The following is a 19,816-nucleotide window of genomic DNA, read 5'->3' as shown; positions in this document are numbered from 1 at the left end:
CCCAGAGGGGACACGCCGCCGCACGCCCCCCCCCCCCCCCCCCCGGGTCCAGAAGGACCACTGTGCTCACCAGCATGTGCTGAACCCCAGCAGGAAAGGGAAACTTGGCCTTCCCCTCCTATGCCTCCAACTCTATTCCTTGGCTCGGGTGAAGCATGACCCTGAGTCCCTAAGGTCCACAGCGGGGTCACCAGGGCCCACCTTACTCATCTCCTTGTGGAAGTTCTCCTCCAGGCCCGCAATGCTCTGAAACGTGTTGACGTAGAAGCCCACGCGGCTGCAAGAGGGAGGGGAGAAGGACCAGGTCAGCAGGCAGGTCGGGCCAGGCTGCCCAGAACCCACCTGTGTGACCACAAACACTTCGTCAGGGCCACAAACCCTGATGGCAACAGGCACTGCAGACGGGCACTCTGGCTGGGCACTGTGCTCTGGGCAGGCCCACGGGCACCTGCAGCCTCACCTGTTCCACAGAGATGGCAGCTCCTCCTGCAGGTCCACGTTCATCTCCTCAAACACCTTCTGGGCCTTGATGAGCTCCTCCTCAGCCTGGGGGGCAGTATGGGTCATTTTGGGCCCTGTGCTAGGCGTCTATCCCTCCAGCCCAGGCCAGCTCAGGCCAGGCCCACCCTCAGACCTGACCACCCTCAGGCACCCCCACCCATTGGGCAAGATGGAGCTGAGCTGGATACAGCCAGCCACCTCCCACTGCAGCCCCCAGGGCCCCTGCAGCCAGGCACAGGCTGGGGAGGGGGGGACAAGGCAGCCGCTGCAAAGGGACAAAGGGAGAGCCACCTATGTGGCCCAAGAGGGCTGGGGACTGCAGGACAGGAGGGGTGAATAGGAGGGCCAGGACCAGGAAGGGCTAGAGACGGACCCCAGACCAGCCAAGTGGGGCTGCCCCCTTCCACATGAAGCCCTCAGGCTAAGCAGCAGCCCCACGCGTTCCCTCCTTTCTCAAGGCCACCTCCTGCTCAGCCTCAGCCACCAGCCTTCCTATCACCTCCCTGGGATGTCTTCCCTTCCACTCCTCTCTCTCCTGTGACTGTCCCCACAAGAATGAGGCCAGAAGTAGAAGCTGAGGCACTTCCAAAGAGGCAGGGGGTAAAGGAGGAAAAAGTAGGTCCAAAGAGCAGTGGCTACAGAGCTGGCCCCGCTCCCGCTGGGCTGCTCACATCCTCCTGCAGGTGGCGCTAAAGCACCATAGCACAGACAGTGATGGGAAGGGCGGCAGGAGGGGTTGAGTCACAGACCCCAGGAGGGGGCTGCTGGGATAGTGACTCGGGGGTGACTTGGATTCAGGGTCTGAGTCAGGGCCCAAGAACGTGAGGGCCCCGCCCAGGGGAAAGCTTCCCGTCAGCGGGCCTCACATTCTCAGGCCAGGCTGGAGCCTCCTCCTAGCAGATAGCCACGAAGTTCAGATAGATTGCAACGAGCCCAGCCAGCCATCTCGACCAGTCCAGCGTCATCAGCCCCCATCTCCGGCTGCCTACCAGCCCTCCTTGGCCCTCTACAGTGACCTGGGATAGGGCCAGAGAAGGGCCACCGTGGCCGCTCGCTAGAGTGCCCAGGTTTCTTCCCCGACTTTTTAAAAGTTCATAAAAAGTTGAGGCTGGAATAGGGAGAAAAAGACACATCGATCTAGAAACACATGTCTCTCTTGGAATGGGTCAGATTTGGGGAGACTTCAGCCCCTACACATGGCTGGGATGAGAATATTGGCCCTCCTCTGTCCCTCTGTCTCCAAGCTGTGGCTGGTCATCCCAGGGCCAATGCGGGGGTGGAGGGGGTGCTGCCTATGACAGACTGTGGGATGCACAAGATAAGCAACTCCCCGGACACTGTGAGCAGCCACTGCCCACTGTGCAAGCTCTGGCCTCGCTGTGGAGAGGCTGCCTCGAGTCCCACACTCCACAAGAACCCACCCGGACCTCTTCAGCTCCCATGCCCACCAAGACCACCTTTCCATGAGGATACAGCTACCACTGCCCACCTGGCCAGCATTGGTCCTAACTCCCAAACCAGCGAAGGGGAGGACTATGGGACAAGAGCTGGGCGGCACCTCCGGGCAGCAGCCTCGCTCACACAGACTAGCGGCCCAGCCACAGGGCAGCTCTGTCTTATCCCCTTCAGGTCACATTCCTCATATTCTGGCTCTTTCAGAAGCACATGAGTGACAGGGTTTGGGGGCCTTGTAACCCATGGCTGATAGACGGGGGCAGATTTGGGGAGCCTGCTTCACTATGTGGAGAAGCTCGGGCCTAGCTCAGGGGACACAAGAACTGACGAGCTCCCAGAGCAGAGCCTTGAGAGGACGCACATCTCCCCCAAGTCAGGTCCATCCGCAGGGTGGTCTGAGCTCCCATGGACCCAGCTCCCAGCCTGCGGCTGCCCGTGCAACTCCACAGCTCCCCAGCTCTCAGCCAGGCACGAGGTGGGGTGGGGGGCGGGGGGGCTGCTCAAACATAAATGGGATTCCAAAGGGAAGCCAAACTGGCCGAAAGGCGAAACATCTGTGGTCCAGCAACTGCAGTTGTGATCCTGCACTTCGGCCCCTCCTGCTGTGCCCCAGGATGTGGGTGGAGCCCTCCCAACATGATCCCCAACCACACCCACCCCAAGAGCCTGAAAGCAGGGAACAGACCAGGCCCCACCCAAGGCCCACAGATCCCAGGGGGGCTTCTCCCACCCAATGAAAATGCTTCATCTGTTTCAGGGAACATTTTGCAGAACCTCCAGTCTGGGTCAGTATCCCCACTTCCCTCCAGGCACAACAGCCCAATCCAGACCTGCTCCTTCCACCTCCCAGAACGTCTTCCCCAGTCCCAACCTCAGGATGAAGATATCAGCTACTGAACTACCAAATTACCAGGTGCCTCCAAGTCAGCCCACAGCCTCACCCTAAAGAAACCAGGCAGCGAACACTGCTGAGCTCAGCTCTCCGCATCGCTGGCAGGTAACGCATGCGGGTGAAGATGATGAAATCAGAAGGTGGCCCAAAAGCTACTGGGGCAGCTGCCCAAAAGAAACCCAACCTCCTGGGTCAGGTCTGTATCCCCCCGACACCCCAACTACGAAGGGGTATGGGAATCTCACTCAGGCTGCGCCTTCCCTGACCTGAAATGTGCCTCCGTTTCACTGGAGATAAAACACATGGCCCACCTCGCACAGGGCATTACTTACAGCCCCCCGGCCACACCACAGCCCGTTCCATGACGGGGGTTCAAGCAGAGCAAGGGATCTATGGCCAGGATGGTGGCATGTCCCAGAAGTTTTCTACAAAAAGCTTTCTTCCAGAAGCACTTCCTACTACTGATCATTTGCCCTCCAAGAGATCCACAGAGGACAAACCCTGGGTGAGAGACTGCCTCTCTGGGAAGGTCTTCCTCAGGAAAACTGCAGAGTTCTTATGAGGCATGAAGGACAGCACATGCCAGGGCAGGAGCCTCCCTCCCCTGGAGCCCTCTCAGAGGATAAATGGCCAAAAGGCCTTTCTGAATATTTGAGACACTGGGGTTTCAGAGGAGTCTTGGAATGACCACAGACCTGGGAACAGCGGACACACATGGGCCCCCAGCCTGGATTAACCAGAACCCCTTGACCTCTAAAGCAGGAAGTGAAATGTACCACTTCCTACAGAGGCATTTGAAAACTCTTTACCCAACTGCAGCTCCCAGCCACCAGCCCAGCCTCCCACCCCTGACCCCAGAAGTCGCTGAGCACTCCCTGGCCCCTGGCAGCACAGGGCAGCTGGACAAACGGGTGCTCAGTAAGAGGACAGGAAGATAGACCGGAAGGCGCCAGCGCGTGCAAGGTTAGAAGCCAGTGTCACCTGATTTCGGAGCAGGTTAGTTTGAGCTACGAGATGAGCCTGCAGTTTGCCTTGGCACCACTGGGGGGCGGCCTTCTCAAGCAGCGAGACAGGCTAGGGGGGTAGGTCAAGGCAAAAGAGAGTGGAGAGACAGGAGGGAGGTGGGAGAGAGAAACAGACACAGAGATTAAACACCAAGTCTACATGCCCAAATGCAGCAACAGAAAAGCCAGCCACCCCTCCAGGAGTCAGGGCCTAGCAGCAGATAAGGCCCAGAGGCAGACAGAACCAAAGGGAGCCCTAGGGACCGCCAGGGTTTGGGGGGCTGGGGGGAGGCTCCAACTGCAAAGGCAAAACATGACAGTGGTTAGCAGTGAAGGAGGGGCCCAGCAAGCACAGTCCTGCCTCAGGGTAGGAGAGTCCCACCCTTGGCCCCTCACCATGTGGCCAGCCCCAGGCCGACCAGCTCATCTTGGCCAGACAGGGTCACATCGGATCTTGTGACAGAATTCCACTCAGAGCACGCCAGGCAGGGCGGCACCATCCCAGTGAAACACAAGCCAGGCCTATTCTCATCTGGAAAGTGGCCTCAGAGCAGACAGGAGGGGCCAGAAAGGGGCCAGGGCCCAGTGCCCACCACCACCCATGTGCAACCTCTGCTATTCCTCCACCCTGCTCCTCCCAGGGGGGATTGGACATCCCACCCTACCCCAGCCCCTGCAGACACCCCCGACCCCACCCCACAGACCTTACCTTGGCAATTTTGGCTTCATCCTTCTTTTTGGCGGTTTGAAGGGACTCAAAATGGTGCCGGGCACTGTCGTAGTCCACCAGCTTCCGTCCCCGCTTGGCGATGCGTGACTGGGGACCAAGGGAGAGAGAGTGGCTGAACAGGGCCTGGGGCCTTGCTGAGATGCTCGTCACTGCTGGGCCCAGGGCAGAGACCGCTCCCAGGCATGCCTGAGCCCTTGTGGCTCCAGCCCCGGGTGGCAGGGACCACAGCCTTCATGGCAGCTGGACCTGTGCTAGACCTGTCCCTAGCAGCACAAATCCAGCTGGCAGGACCCCCTGGCCAGCTCTGCCACTGAGCCTCCTCCTTGGCTGGGCCCCAAGCCCCTCCAAGATATCCCCTAGGCCTGACTTCTCGCCAGCAGTCCAAGAGAGCCAGAGGCATCTGCACTGGGTGGCCCCCAGAGCCAGTATGAGTGTGACGCCAAGGGGAGCAGGTGTGACACCTTAGCCACTCTCCTACCTACAAGAACACAGCATCCAGGGGCCCATTCACCTCAGCAGAGACCCTGGCTCCCTGAAACTTCTAGCACACACCTGGGCCTGGCACAGCCAGCAACTTCTGAACACACTATCACAGAAATATACCCAGATGACAGGAGACAGGTACACCTCTGTGCACACACCCTCGCACAATCATGCACCACACCACAGACACGCCACACCTGTGAATGCACCGTGGTGTTCGTCCATGGCCAGGAAGGCCCAGGTCTGGGGAGCAGAGGCTGATGGGCTGGCTGCTGAGGGAGCAGCCCTGGAAGGATAACACACCAGGCCAGGGTACCTGCCTCCAGGGCAGTCACATCCACACCTGAGCCAGCTCTGGCCACACCCCCGGGGCCGTGTCCTCTGTCCAGCCCCCTACACAGGCAGCCAAGGGCCTCTCACCTTGATGTCAGGAAACTGGCCCAGGTATGTGTCCATAGTCAGCAGCGCCTGGTCCACCAGCTTCTGGTGGTAATCCATCCACAGCAGGTCATTGTTCTGGAACAGGCAAGAGCACGAGAGTGTGCCACCAGAGGGACCCCAGGACTCACCTCCCAGGGACCGTGGGGCAGCCCGGCCTGTCACATGGCAACTTGGTGGTTTGTCAGAGCTTCGGTTTCCCCATCTGTAAAATGGGTAATAACTCCTGCCCTGTAGCCTCTTGTGAGGTCACCATGAGGATCAGATACACTCAGGGCTGGTGGGTAGCAAGCAGGCTTTGGGAGCTACGAGCCATAACCCAGATGAGGGCTGGCCACAGCGCATCATCTGACACACCGAAAATGAGGGCATATCAGGAAAGGGAAGGCGATGCGCCCGAGAGCCAGAAGGGCTTGTCCCAGCTGAGAGGGGAGACAGTAGCAGAGGCCATAATGGCCCCCTGGAAAGGGCAGAAGGGCCAAGGCCACCAGCCCCCCTCACCTCTGCGATCTTGTTTGCCTCATCCCTGCCGGGCCAGTCGGGCTCGTACACTTCCTGCAGACACTCGCTCAGCTTCTTGGAGGCCTCGTGCATGGCTGTGGGGCAGAGAGAGGCATGTGGCCCCCATAGCATCCCAGGCCTGCTGCCCCTCCCAGCCCTGCACCCCCCAGCTGCATGCGAGCCGGGTCTGCTCTATACGCCTCTTACCTTTGACAGAGGCCAGGTAGGTCCGGAGGTCCTTCTGCAGCCGGGTACCCTCAGTCTGCAAAAGACAAGGTCCAGGTCAGGGCTAGGGCACCAGGTCCCTGATTCTCTCTTCCCCATCAATCCACATGGATGGCCAGGTGCCCTCCTGATGAGCTGAGAGGATGGCAGCTACACCCTTAATGTCCCTTACTAGAAACGCAGCACTGCATTCCTGGCCCCATCCCTGCCTCGACAGCCCTTGTCACAGCGACACTGGCACGTGTCTGTCAGAGCCTGCCTGTTCCAGGCACCGTTTCCAGACCTGTGCAGAAAGCAGAACAGAGACCCTGTGCCCTGGAGGACACACAGGGGGCACAACTGAATGACACCCGCTTGGCACAGCACACGTGCACTACGGGACTGCACGGGCAGACCTGCCTTCAGACACCTGTGGACAAGTGGCCAATGAGTACAGGAGCACGGGCAGGACGGGTGCTTGACCAACGGGCCCCTCGTTCTGCATGTCCAGAAACAGAGGGCTCCCGCAGCTCTGTGCCAGGGAATGGGATGTAAAGACAGCCTTCATGGGAACAGGAGGGCTCTAATGGCTGCAGGATGGACCTCTGGGGAGAGGAGTCCTCCAAAGCAGATGGCATCAACAGGGGTACAGAAGTGGGGGGTTATGTCCAGGACTCTGAGGTCACTGGCCCAGCTGAGAGGGGGGATGTAGGAAGAGGAGGGAAAGGCTGAAGAGGGGGTGGGAAGATTGTGAAGCTCCCTGAGCTGGGAGAGCAACCCTGGGGCCTTCCTGGAACACCAAGACCCACAGAGGGTAGAACCACATGCCAGGCCTAGGTCCTTTAGAGCTGTCAATACCACAGAAGGTAGGAGCAGAAAAGCTGAGCTCCAGGTACTAAGTGGAGTAAACAAGAGAGAAATCCTGCACAAGGTCCAAGACCACCAGCAGTGAGCTGCTGATGTTTCTAGAAGCCAAGAGAAAAGAGGGAGAAGCATACATGGGCTTTGAGGCCACACAGACCCAGCTCTGATTCTAACTAGACATGCAGCCCTGAGCTAGTCAGTGGGCATCTCTGAGCCTCACTCTCCTTCATCAATGGCGTGAATGATCCCTCCTGGCACACAGCAGGTGCTCAGGGAGTGACTTGAGGAAGCCAGGCCAGTGCCCAGAGCCTTGAAGGCCGGCTCAGGAGAGGGGTGCACCCTGAGGACCAGAATGTGAAGCAGAGAGCAGACAGGAGGGCAGTGGTGCTAAGGCTGCCCTGCCCAGGGAAAAGCCACCTCCCCAGCGGCCCTGCTGCCCAACCCATGCCACCAAGACACCCACATTCTAGATCCCCTTGCCCTGGAGGGGACAGTAAGGAGACAGACTCGGCAGTTGGCTGTGGTCCCAGGAGACCCAGCACCCCTGCAGGCCCCAGCCTGGCCACGAGCCAGAAGTCAGTCTCCAGGTGAAGTAAACAGGGACCTGCCGCCTTCACCAGCTCACCCCCCACTCCCCACACACTCAGCCCACTGACGTGTCCCTAAACAGGCCCTACCCCCACAGCAGAGGCCAGTCCTTCCTCCCTCTTCTCAATATCACAGAGGTATTGTACAAGGCAGAGCCCACCGAGCTCCGTGCACCAGCTGCCCACGGGAACAGGCACGTTCCATGCACCGTCCTCTCAACTCCACTGTCCCCACACAAGGAACACAGAAGCTGAGAGGGTGAGCAACTTGCGCTGAGTCACCGAGGCCCTCCGTGGCTCAGGCTCTCAGTCTGCAGCTTGCTGAGTATCTGGTAACAATATGGTCCCCGCAGATCCCAGGGATCCTCCTATTTTTTGCGATGACCACTTCCACATTGCAGTGGGGACAACAGCAGGGAAGGACTGAGAGTGGCACACAAGATGGTAAGTAATACAAAGCAGTAAGAGGTGAAAACCCTCTCTCAAATGCCTTCAGTCCCCTAAGAGTATAGTAGAAAACTCTGGCCCAACAAAATCCGTAGGAACATAACATTGGAGACTCGCTGATTAAAGATTAAATGAAGACATAAAAGCCCAATGCACAAGCCTCAGACTCTGGAATCCCATCAGGGAGTGGGGAATGAGGAAGGGTCCAGCCCACTCCAGACACAGCCTCCCTCATCTTAACAATGACATGCTCTGTGGGTTCAGATGAGGATTAAAACATGTTCGTGATATGATGTCACAGAATATTCCAGACCCAGCCTCTCTCCCTACCAAAGCCCCATCACCCTAGCCACACCTCCTGCCTCCACTCTATCCCTCAGCACCTGTCCCTACACTGTGTCCCAGCAAGGGATCCCCCACAGGCCTGGCTGCTGCATACACCCAGGCTTCAGGCCGTACCAGGGTCCCTTGTGCTTCTCAAACAACGCCGGGCTGTGAGCGGGCACGTGGCACACAGATGTGCAAGGGGCCGCCCCGGGCTAGCCTCCCCAGGGAGGACCCAGCCCTCCCTACCCTGGGCCCAATCCAGCTGCCTTTGCAGGGCAGTGCCCAGGCCAGTGCAAAGAGTTGCATGTGTTCACTCCCAATGGACTCCCTCAGCCCCCAAACAGGGTGTCTGCAAACCAGTGTTCTGGAGATCCAGGGTTCTAATCATAGCCCACCGGAGCCACTGCCCACCCCAACCTTCAGCTCTAGGCCTTGGAGGTCAACAGGCCTGGTCAGCTCTGGGGGAGCTAGACTCAGTCAGTAGCCCCACGCCCCTGCTGCACCTCTCTCCACTTTAGTCCCACCAGTGGCCCAAAGACTCACACCCCCATCATCCCATGGGGTGTTGGGGATCAGAACATCACTTCCTTCATGGACCCCCTCTAGCTCCAGCTCTGATTCTTGCTCCTTAGCAATTAATGCCAGGGACTCAATTTTCACTCAATGGCCAGGGATGCCCACTTCAAGTAGAGCCTGAGATGGAACCTAGGACAAGAAGGAATCAGACCTGCCCCACCTCAGTGACAGGCAGTAATGGTGAACCTTGGAGTCCTACAGGTTACAGGTTGCCCTTAGGGGTAAGCGTGTAGCTGACCTGCAAGAACCCTAATGGCTTCCAGGAGGGCCTGAGTTGGGATGGCAAGCCTCTGTGAGTGGAAGGCCAAGAGAGCCCTCCAAGGTCTCTCAGCGCAGAGAAAGTTCCTGTGACCAGTGCCCAGTGGGCTCAGGAGGGCTTCCAGCAGACAGACTGAGGAGCTAAGACTTCAGGTTTCATGGCCTACATTGTGCAGGAGAGAAAGCTAAAGTTCAAGAGGGCCTCAGAGGTAGATAGCCCTGCTTCGGGGCCTATGTGAGCCTTGAAACACCTCCCATTACTGGCCTGGGGAGACAAGCCATAGTGGCTCCTATACCCGGCCGAGGGAGCCCCCAGCTGAGCCCCTCTCTCAGGCCAGGGTGGACCTGCAGCGGGGCTTTTCCCAATCCTCTCCCAGCTGCTCCCAGGTCCTCTCTCAGAATGCTCCTGGTGCTACCAGAATGTTCCCCAGCCCCATCCCAGAATGTTTCCTGACCCTATCCTTGGCCTGACCAAGAATACTCCTGACAATATCCCAGAATGCCCCAACCCTATCCCAGAATGCTTCCCTCCTCCCAGAATCTCCCTGGCTTCCTCCCAGCTGCTCCCAGCCCCCACCCTGAGCTCACTCCCCATGGCCAGTTCCATTCCTGAGGCTCCTCCTCTGGCCTCCATCCAATTTGTCACTCGCTGGGCTGGCCCACAGAAGCCACAGAGATGTGGTCCAGCTCTTCCTCCCTTCCTGCAACTGAGGCCTCCTCCAGGAGAGAGCGATTGCCAGGGTTATCTTAGTTCCCTCTTCCGCTATCCTCAGATATAGCCACAGAAATGGCCCGTCCTGCACTCAGCGGTCTCTGGGGGGAAAGTTTTAGGGGCAGCTGAGGGCTGCAGTCAGGGTGGCCTTCCTTGTATCTAAGCGCTGCCTGCAGGCTGCCAACAGGACTAGCCCTTTCTGTCATTGGTCATGGCCTATAATGGGCCTTGCTATGGATGCCCGGGAAGTCCCCTTCAGACTTTAAAACTAGACAGGTATGGGTCTGAATCCACTTTCAAAGCTGGACAGCCTTGAGCAAATTACCCAACTTCTCTGAGCCTCCGCTGCTTCATCTACAAAACGGAACAATGAGATGCCTTGTAGGGCTATTGGGAGGCATCCATGAGCCATCTACAGCTGGCCCAGCCCAGAGCCTGCCACACCAGGAGCGAGGCACCATCCCACTCAGCAGGTGCCCACATCAAATCTACACTAACCCCTAGACGCCACACTCCAACTCCCACTTGCTTCTGCGGCTCCCGCTTGCCTTGATGTGCAAGGTCCTGCCATCTAGGCACAACCTATTGCTGGCCCACCACCCTTTCAACATCTTATTTTAAACCTAAAGAACACCCCAACCCTGTTCTTTCTCAGCATTCGCGCTCAGTGCCAGTGCTTTTTCCTCCAAGAAGTCCTCAGAGACTGCCAGCCACACTGCTTTCCCACTTCCGAGCTCCCTACTCCACAAGTTTGGCTCTTGCCATTTCCCACCTGGCAGCAACCATTCCGCTTTCACAAGCTCCCTGAGGCCAAGGGCCACCCACACTCACCAGCTGCTTGTTGAAATTCTGGACACACTGTTCGAACTGCTCATCTTTTGTCTCATCTGCCTTCCCCAGTTTCTGGAGGACCTGCCAAGGGAGAGAGAGAAGGAAGAGTGTTACCTGAGAAGGAGGGTGGCTGCCATGGTTTGCATGTCCCCCAGAACTCATACATCCAGATTCAGCTATGATGGGATTAAGAAGGTGAGAACTTAATCCAAAGGTGGGCCCTCTGGGAGATCAGGATTAAGGTCATCAGGGCGAGGCCCCCAGACGTGATTCCGAGTGGGTTATAAGGAGAGGAGGTGAGACCAGACAGAGACGTGGACACAGACCTACAGTCTCCTGCCCTCCACCATCTGCTGCAGCCAGAAGAGCCTCACCAGATGCACCCTTGGACCTTGCACCTCTGAACCATAGAGCCAAACAAACGTCTACTCCTACAGATCGCCCAGTTCCAGGCAGGTGTCTTCTGCTAGCAGCAACAGAGCAGACTAGCCCAGGGGCCAACCCGAGAGCGCCCAGTCATCGGTACCACAGCGCAGATCTGGGAGGTCAGTATCGCCCAGCCCAGGGCACTGGGACCGTCCTGCGGTCTCACAGCACTGTGGTCGCCACAGCAGGACTGAGTCCATCTGGTCCCAAGCCACCCCACCTCTACCCGGGTCTACCAGGGCCCAAGCACTAACCGAGAGTGGCGCTTAGGACAGGCTTCAAAGGCAGCAGAAGGGGCGGGGACCCCTATGTGCTGATCAAACTGTACCCTCAGATGCTCCTCCCACCTGGGTAGCTCAAAAGTAGGCTCAACAGGAGAGGGGCCAGGCAGAGAAGGCCCACCTCCCTACGTGACTCCATTTCCTGGGCCCAAGGCCCAGAATAGCCCAGAGTACGCTGAGCTGGCAAGTCACCATTCCAGGAGGGCACTCCAGGGGTCACTCAGAGTCGGCGTGACCAGCTCTAGGCACAGTCCAGCAGGCCATGCCAGACCAGACCCTGGGCATTCACACTCATACACACTGATCCACTGTGTGTTCATACACACACACAGGCATACACGGGCACACACATGAGCTCAGCCACACACTCTGCTCCCACCTGGCACTCTCAGAGGAGCCCCCATCTAGTGTGTCCCAGCTGTCCCTCTGCAGCTATGTGGAGAAGCAGTGAGGGGTGAGTGGGTCAAGACAGAGAGGGAGTCCCGGGCTGGGAGGAGGGAGCTGGAGCAGGCCAGGGGAAGCCCTTACCTGAAGGGTCGGCTCACCAGGCCTTCCCCGGGTTCTCTCTCTGGCCCTGCTCCCTCCAACCCCCAGGCTCCCTCTGAAGGGGAGATGGGAAGGTAGCAGGGGGGAAGAGAAGAGAGGCAGAGAGTAGGGGATGCAGAAAGAGACACAAGGGGATGCCGAGGCAGAGTGGAGGTGGGGCTGTGGAGTGAGGAAGATGCTGGCACTCCCCACCATACTAAGAAAAAAGGACACCACCAACAGGTCAGCAGGACTGTCTCCAAAGGCAACGGCCAAAACCCAAGAATGAGACATAAACAGTGGGGATTGTGGCATAAGAGAAAAAAGGGCCCAGTGGCCACCTGAGGCCAGCAGGTCACCGCCAGCATGTCCTCTGATATGTCCTCCCTGTAAAGACTGAGGGGCCTAGAACCTCAGCTTTGCCCACCCAGGGCCCAAGACCAGAGCCACCCCTGCTTGGTCCTTGCAGAGCCTGAGCTGCCTGCTGTACTTTCCCAGCCCAGGAGCCCAGCAAGGCAGCCCCTCTTGCTGTCTCTCACCAACTGCCTGCTCTATCCCCTGCCTTGGGCACCTCTTCCGGGACTGCAAGGGTGAATCAGAGAAGGGCCCTGGTCCCAAGACAGTGGAAGGACACGGGGCTATGGAAGGTCAGGGTGAGTATCCCATCCAGTCTGGGCAGTCAGGGCAAACTTCCTGGGGGAGGTGACAGCTCAGACAGAGGGGTGATCTTATAGCCTAGGCCAGGAGACCAAAGAGGCAATACATATCCCCAGGGAACTTTGAATTGTTCCGGCAGCTAGAGATCACAGAAGATGGCAAGGGCAGTTAAGAGTGGCAGGCAGAGGGGGCCAGTGGGCACAGGGAGGCAAGGACCCTGTATGTCAGATGCGGAGCAGCACCTAGCCCATAGGATTCAACAATGACAATTCCTCACAGTCTCTCACAGCAGCTTCACAGAGCTGACGTACCAACTCTCATCCCACTCCAGACGGATACATTGCAAGACGCCAGACAGAAGTCATGCCCGTGCACACTGTTCGTGCACATTACAAGCTCTTATGTGTCCTTGAAAACCTCACTCAGGTGACAATGTCTCTGTAAAGTGCTCCCTGACTTTCCCTCCTTTAAATTCAGTATCACTTCAGGCCTGAGACCTACTCTCCCCATTGCCATGTGACAGGCTGAGTGCCTGCCTCACTCCCCACCCACAGGACTAGCTTAAAGCCAGGGATGGTGTCATGGTCCTCTCTGTGTCCCTAGCTCCTGCATAGGGCTAGGCACAGGATAGATGCATAGACATTCTCAGTGGCCACTGGCTCTCCTCTGACCCCTGGGCTTCAAGGGCAGAGATTTGGCCTTGGGAAAAAACACCCCACCTTTCAGCCTCAGCCTGCTTCACAAAATGGGAAGGCTATACACAGAAAGCACTCAGCCCAAAGTGTGGGGAGGGTGACAAGCACAAGCTGTGTGGCCTAGGGCTAGCTTCTAAACCTCTCAAGGTCTCAGCGTCCTCCCTTCTGAAACAGGAGTAATAACAGTGACCATAGTGTGGCCAAGGCTTGGGGAGGTGGCCAGTAAGCCGACGCTGGCCATGCCGTTGGCTCCTCACTGTACCAACCCCACTTCAGTGAGAGAACAAGAGTGCGCAGCCTGGGGCCCTTGTCAAGGAGCTCCCAGTGCGGTCACTAGAGGGAAAAACAAACTGGACACGACCTGCCCAGTCAGGGACTAGGACAAAATCCTACCACCTCCTTGTCACCTTCCTAGTCCCACCCTCCATGACTGAGACTTCCACCACACCCTCGCTGCTAGAAAAGGGCTTTCTGCCCAGGCCCCCCAGGCCCAGGCCAGGGCTGCTCCCTTCCCTGGCACCTAAAACCTGTTCAGCCCAATCAGAATCCATCCCCATCCCGGGGGGTGGGCAGGACACAAGGAGGCCCTCTGCAGCCCCACCAGTACCTGGCAGACATGCATCTGCACACATCTCTCACACGCACCCACACACTCACCCACTGTCACTCATACTCAGAGCCCTCCACTTGCCTGGGGAAGCTGCAGCCAAGGCTGTGGCCTTGGGGACACAAGTCCTCCATCCCATCTATTTCACACACAACTGGTGGTGGGGCCTCCCTGTGTCAAACTCACAGGCAGACCACCAAGGGATACAGGAGCCTCTGGGTGTCCAGAAGGGGCCTAGACTGAGCGGCATTTTGAAGAATGAGCAGGAACTGAGTGAGGAAAAGGGCCTGGAGGCACAGGCTTGGGATTCGTGCTGAGGGCTGCGTTTGATGGGGAGTCGCAGGCCGCACCACTCACACTCACCACACACTTAACCATGCAGGCCTCACTTTTAATCAACAAAGGGGAGCCTTTGATAATGAGAGGAGGGGACACAGGCGCAAACCTCGTGCTAACACAGGCAGTCCAGGAATAGGAGGGGGAGGCTCCTGGCCTAACAGTCCAGGAAGCCTTATCAGTGCCGCACTTGTCACCTCCTATCAGAGCTTCCTCTCACCACATCCTCAGCCAGAGCCTGGTGAGAGTGGAGCTGGAGAGTGAGGTTAGGGGGTGGGAGGCAACAGAGGCTGCCCACTCCAGCTCAGGAGCAGGGGCTGTGAAAGGCAGGGGGCCCACACCATCCTGTCCTCCCCAGGAGAGCTGGGCGCTCAGAGTCAGCAGGTGCTGCTGTGGGAGGAAGGGGATCCCAGTCTCCTGGCTGCAGCCTTCGTCCCAGCGCCCTGCAGCAGCAGGAGGTCTGGAGTCAGGTCCCTCAGCCCAGGGGACAGGCAAGCCCAGAGCACAGTGAGTCCCCTGGTGTAGCCCCCACAGGCATGTCTCCCTTAAAGTAGGGGCACAGCCACCGAATGCCAGGCTGCCGCCTGCCACCACAGCCCTTCAGACACCAAGCACTGCCTCCTCACACGTCAGTGGGATCACCTCCACGACAGATGGCCAGTGAGCACAGATCAAGCTGGACACACAGCCCCACGCAGCCAGTCAGGACTGGCAGGGACTGTGGAGAGGCACGGCTGTGCACGTTCCTCAGCCACGCCAGCCAGGCTGTGTGGGTGCCCCAGACTGAGCTCTGGGCTTGGTGCACCGTCCTGGGTCTCTGCTCTTCCCTCGGCCCCAGGGAGTGGCCGGGCCCCTGCGCTTCTGGGGGCACACGCCCAGTGTGCATGACATGGCATGGCGGGGACAAGCACTGTCTAGAACCCAGGGCCCGAGCCACCCTCCCAGTCAGCCCTGATTTGGGTTCTGGGCTGCTGGCTCCCACAGCGGGCTTCTCACCAGGGCCAGCTGAGACTGAGCCCACCCCACCCTTCACTCGGGGTGGGGGGCAGCACCCATTCCTACACACACACACTCACACATGCACAAAACGGGAGCCTCACCTAGCACACCTCCCTCCCACCACCCAGCTGCTGAGAGCCCAGCGAACAGTGGCCTTTACCTTTCTCATCATCTCCCCAGCACCTGCCCAGCTGCCGCCTCAGGAAGGGTCACAGGATGCAGTAAGCCCCGCCCGGCAGGCAGGGTGTCTCCACCTCGCTTCTTCCTCCCAGCAGGGCCTGCGGTTGGGGGCCACAGCGACAGGATGCACGCTTTTGCACCCTCGCACCCTCACACCCCTACACCCAGGCTCTCAGGCAGACAGGCAGGAGGGCAGAAAGATGGCAGGAGGCACCAGCCAGGTTTTCCCTGGGTCCTGTACTGAGGAAACTCTAAGAGAAGAAAGTGAGGGGACCCCGTGCCCAGCTGCCCACCTGCTCTGGGTTTGGGCTGGCTCTCTGGCACCAGGGTCCTCTCTGAGAACCTCTCCTGTTCCTCTTTCCCCACATGCCTGCCCACACACAGCTCAGGCCCGTCGGACCAGGCACCGCCAGCCTCCTACGTCTTCCTGGTCCTTCTGTCCTGGTGCTCATGGGCCATCCCGGAAAGGCAGGAGGGCAGGAGGACAGCTCAGGCCTTGCAGGGCTATGGCCAAAGATGCCCAGGGCGGCAGAGGACAAGCCTGCACCGAGGCTAGGATCTGTGCTATGGTTTGAATGTGGCCCCAAAATGTCCGTGTTGGAATTTGGTGGCTATTGTGAGATTAAGCGGAACAGAAACTTAATCCAATTATGGTGTTAAAGGGTGGGGCCTTTGGGGAGTGACTAAGATTCAATAAGGTCAGCAGGGTGGGGCCCATGATTGATTCCTGGTGGCTTTACAAGAAGAGGGATGCTCGCCCTCTTCCCATGTGATGCTCTGAGCCATCAGGTCTCTGCAGCGAGCGAGTCCTACCAGCGAGGCCTTCCCCAGATGCGGACCCTCGGCCTGGGACCTCCAAACCGTGAAATAAACAGACCTTTACTCAGTCTGTAGTTACAGAAAATAGACTAAAATAGTCATGTGACCAGGCAGCGGTGGGTGCCCACGCAGGGAAAGGGCCCTCCTGCCTCCCAGTGTCGCCAGGAAGGTGTGCAAGGGGAGTCTTGAATCCCCCAAAGTAGGGGAGCCCTGGCCTAAGGATACCAGCAGACCCTTACTGTCCCAGGTCCCCCAGTCTCCCAACCCCCTCCTCACCCAACTCAAACCCTAGATCCACAGGCCTGTCTCCTGGCTGCAGCAGGCACCTCCCTGCCCTGTGGACAGACAAGTAACTGCCACTCTGTAAGGATGAGCTACGCCTGACCACTTGGTCTGAGTCATGTTTGCAGAGCTCTCCGAGATAAGGTGGCTCTTCACAATAATTAAGCATCTGCAGGGTGATCACTGTCTGCATGAACACCCAAGGCCAGAATGTTCCCCTTGTGTCTTTAGCATCCATTAACACTCTGCTACTCAAAAGGGGTCCCTGGGCCAGCAGCACCACAGGCATCTGAGCCTGGTAGAGAGGAGGATTCAGCTCCACTGTGCCCCGTTGGACCGGGCTGTGCATTCCGAGTCTCCCTGGTGCACGGTGCACACATGGAAGTCTAAGGGACGCTGCGCCAGTCCCTTTGCCAGAATCCAGTCACCCAGTCTCTCCTGCGAGGCCTGGCATTCCACAGAGAAGAGTACCCTCGATCGTACCTTTGCAGGAAGAGCAGTAAGGGTGCCACTAAAAACGCGTGCCTTCATTCTACATCCAATGTGTTATAATCTGCTCCCCATCAATATTCTCTGAAGTATATTTATTTCTTACAGGAGAGAGACAGAGACAGAGAGACAGGCCACAGCACAGACAAGCAAGCCACCCCCAGCCTCAGCCAGCCCAGATGGCAGGCTCAAGCACACACACCCACGCGGCATGTTCAGGGAGGTCCCAGGATGAGAACTCAGGATCTCCCTCATGAGTCCAGCCCCCATTATTCTTTTGGATGTTCAAATGTCCCAAATGTGGCAGCAGGAGCCTGAACACATGTCCACTTTCCGTCTTTGAGCACTTTGTTCCTTTCTGGTATCCCACGATGCTTCGGGCTCAGCCAGTACGTTTCTTCCCAGCCCTAGAACCAGCCACTTCTCCAGGCGGCCCTGGCTCCCTCTGGCAGGGAGGTGTGCTCACTGCTACTGGATGCCCCTGCTCTTAGGCGTTTAATCTTTTTATTAGGCCTTGAGTTACAGATTATTACCCCTGCTGTACTTTTAAGTTTATTTCTCTCATAAGAGAGACAGGACATACGTGTGTGACAGAGAGAAAGAGAAAGACACCCTTGGGATCAGCAAATGGCATAATAATTACATCACTGGACTTCCACGTCATTGACTGCGGTTTGAGTTCCGGACCCGGCAGCTTAAAACTCATGCCAGGCATATGTGTGTGCATGCTCAAAATCCCAAGAGGAGAAGGGATTGTGGTGTGGCCATTCCTCCTAGTGGGTGATTTCTTGCTTTCTGTCTCTCTGTCTCCCTCTGTCTCTCCAGCAAGCACACACACCTTAGGAAAAAAAAACTCTCTTAAAAAAAGAGAGAAAGAGACAGAGACACCCTCAACAGGGCCCCAGTCTTGATGCTGTAATCCCCTTCCCCAGTCTTCCAGTTCCTCAGGATCTTGGACACGTATGTGTCCAGAGCATTCCAGTGTCTGGGGGATTTGTACCTAAGGCTGACCACGTGACTTCCAGCACAGCCAATCAGTAAGTGACCGCCTGTGTCACCGAGGCTGAGCCTTTACCCCTCTGCAGAGGTAAAGAAAGGCTGAGACTCAGGGATCTGGCCCCCACCACGAAGGAGCAGAGCCAGCACTCTGTGGCTTTGTGGCAGCCATGAACAAGTGCCCTCAGCCCTGTCTGCTGTGGGAAGCGAGACAGACTGACAGCCCTGCTGCTGCCTCCGGTTCCATCAGCGTGTTCTGGCCAAGGCCACAGACCCATGAGCTGCTCACATCAGTGACTGAGCAGGTGGGGTTAGGCTGGGTGTCCTGGGCGTTGGTAACCCACCCCTTCAGAGTGGCAGTGTTGATCAGAGGCTAAGATTCTACTGGTGACCTTAGGCCTGGTCAGTAGACCCAGAGCTGCCACCACACCCAATGACCAAGGTAAGGGGTCTAGAACGAGAAGGCTGCAGGCCACTGCACCCTGGGCCTGCACCGGTCCCAGCTTGGACCTCCACAGGGAGGAGCAGCCCAGGTTCCTGCTGGCAGCAAGCCCAGGCGCCATGGAGCTCAGTCCTGGAAACCAAGTGTAGAACTTATATCAGAGAATCCACAACAAACCCTGCTGCTAACCCTCCCCAGCAGATGGCTCCACAGGCTGCCCTTCCAACTCCCCAAGGGTAGGTGGGCTTTTAAAACAGGTAAGTGCTGAGATGCAGCCCTTGGGCAAGGGCCTGAAGGCATCCATCCCCAGGAGGCAAGAATGCTCCCAGTCAGCTCCCTCCCAACAAATTCAGAGCCACCTGTGCACCCTGCAGGCACCCCAGATTAAGGGATGCTTCCTGCCCATGGCCATTAGTCTCCCCAAAGGCACAGAAGATGGCAAGAGCCAGGAAGCAGCTAGGAGCCAGGCAAGTGGCAGAGGGAAGGAGCCAGAATGAGGATGGCAATTGGAGAGAAACCAGAGAAAGGAAACACGGTGAGCCAGGGCAGCCAGAGGCCTGGAGCAGAGGGGAAAGAACTTCCCACTCCAGCTCCCCTCCTGCCCAACAAACACCCAGGGCCTCTGGCTGTGTCCACATTCGGCCTCAGTCCCTGTCTGTGTCCACATTCGGCCACACATTTGTCCACAGAGGCCGCTGCACCAGCCTCCCCTAAAGCTCCACAACACTCCCAGGGCAAGGAAGACCCCAGAGAGCCTCCAGTCCAGGGACCCAACTCAAGGGGAGGCTGCCTTTCTTGACACCCCTCACAGTTGGGCTCATGTCACCAGGCCAGACTGAGGTGAGTCCCATTTTATAGATGAAGAAACTGAGGCTCAAAAAGTCACTCAACTAGTGAGTTTCAGAGCCAAGGCCCCAAACCTGATCAATTCCAAAGTCCAGACTCAACCCATGATTCCCAAACTGGGGAACACAGATGCTTGGGAGGAGGGGCAGCGGATGGAATGTGGAAGAGTCAAGCTCTATCTTGCAGAGTTCCAAAGGGGTAACCAGTAAAGAGAAATTCACTGTGACCCAGCCAACTTAGAGTGTCCATGAAAATGTTAAATTTGCTAGAATTTTTGCTCCAGAATCCAAAACTAATAAAATAATTTCAGGTCCTTATGGACCAACTGAGACAGGGTAGCCTCCCATACATAGTGATCAGTCCTTTTTTTTTTTTTTTTTTTTTTTTTTTTTTTAAAGCGGGGGGTTTAATTTTTTTGGGGGGGAA

The 19,816-nt window shown here is 57.6% G+C and overlaps 1 protein-coding gene across 14 annotated transcripts in view; it reads right to left on the bottom strand.

Annotated features, from left to right (window-relative positions):
• BIN1 (bridging integrator 1) overlaps positions 1-19,816 on the bottom strand; it is a 63,353-nt gene that overhangs the window by 19,423 nt on the left and 24,114 nt on the right. For 8 of the 14 annotated variants that reach the window (XM_006153699.3, XM_014589846.2, XM_006153701.3 and 5 more), the window contains exons 2-9: positions 10,811-10,891; positions 6,212-6,266; positions 6,005-6,099; positions 5,486-5,581; positions 4,562-4,669; positions 3,830-3,922; positions 461-546; positions 202-277 (exon numbers count right to left, since the gene is read on the bottom strand). In XM_006153699.3, the coding sequence (XP_006153761.1) occupies positions 202-277; positions 461-546; positions 3,830-3,922; positions 4,562-4,669; positions 5,486-5,581; positions 6,005-6,099; positions 6,212-6,266; positions 10,811-10,891 (690 nt within the window). Of the gene's footprint in view, positions 1-201; positions 278-460; positions 547-3,829; positions 3,923-4,561; positions 4,670-5,485; positions 5,582-6,004; positions 6,100-6,211; positions 6,267-10,810; positions 10,892-15,496; positions 15,593-19,816 lie in introns of those variants that run through there. The other 6 variants (XM_006153700.3, XM_006153704.3, XM_006153705.3 and 3 more) reach the window with 3 other exon arrangements.

Source organism: Tupaia chinensis, unplaced genomic scaffold (assembly GCF_000334495.1).
Source record: "Tupaia chinensis unplaced genomic scaffold, TupChi_1.0 Scaffold000386_1, whole genome shotgun sequence".
In the NCBI taxonomy this organism is placed as follows: Eukaryota; Metazoa; Chordata; class Mammalia; order Scandentia; family Tupaiidae; genus Tupaia; species Tupaia belangeri.
The sequence above is the reverse complement of the archived record's forward strand: the minus strand, read 5'-3'. Positions and strand labels throughout refer to the sequence as shown.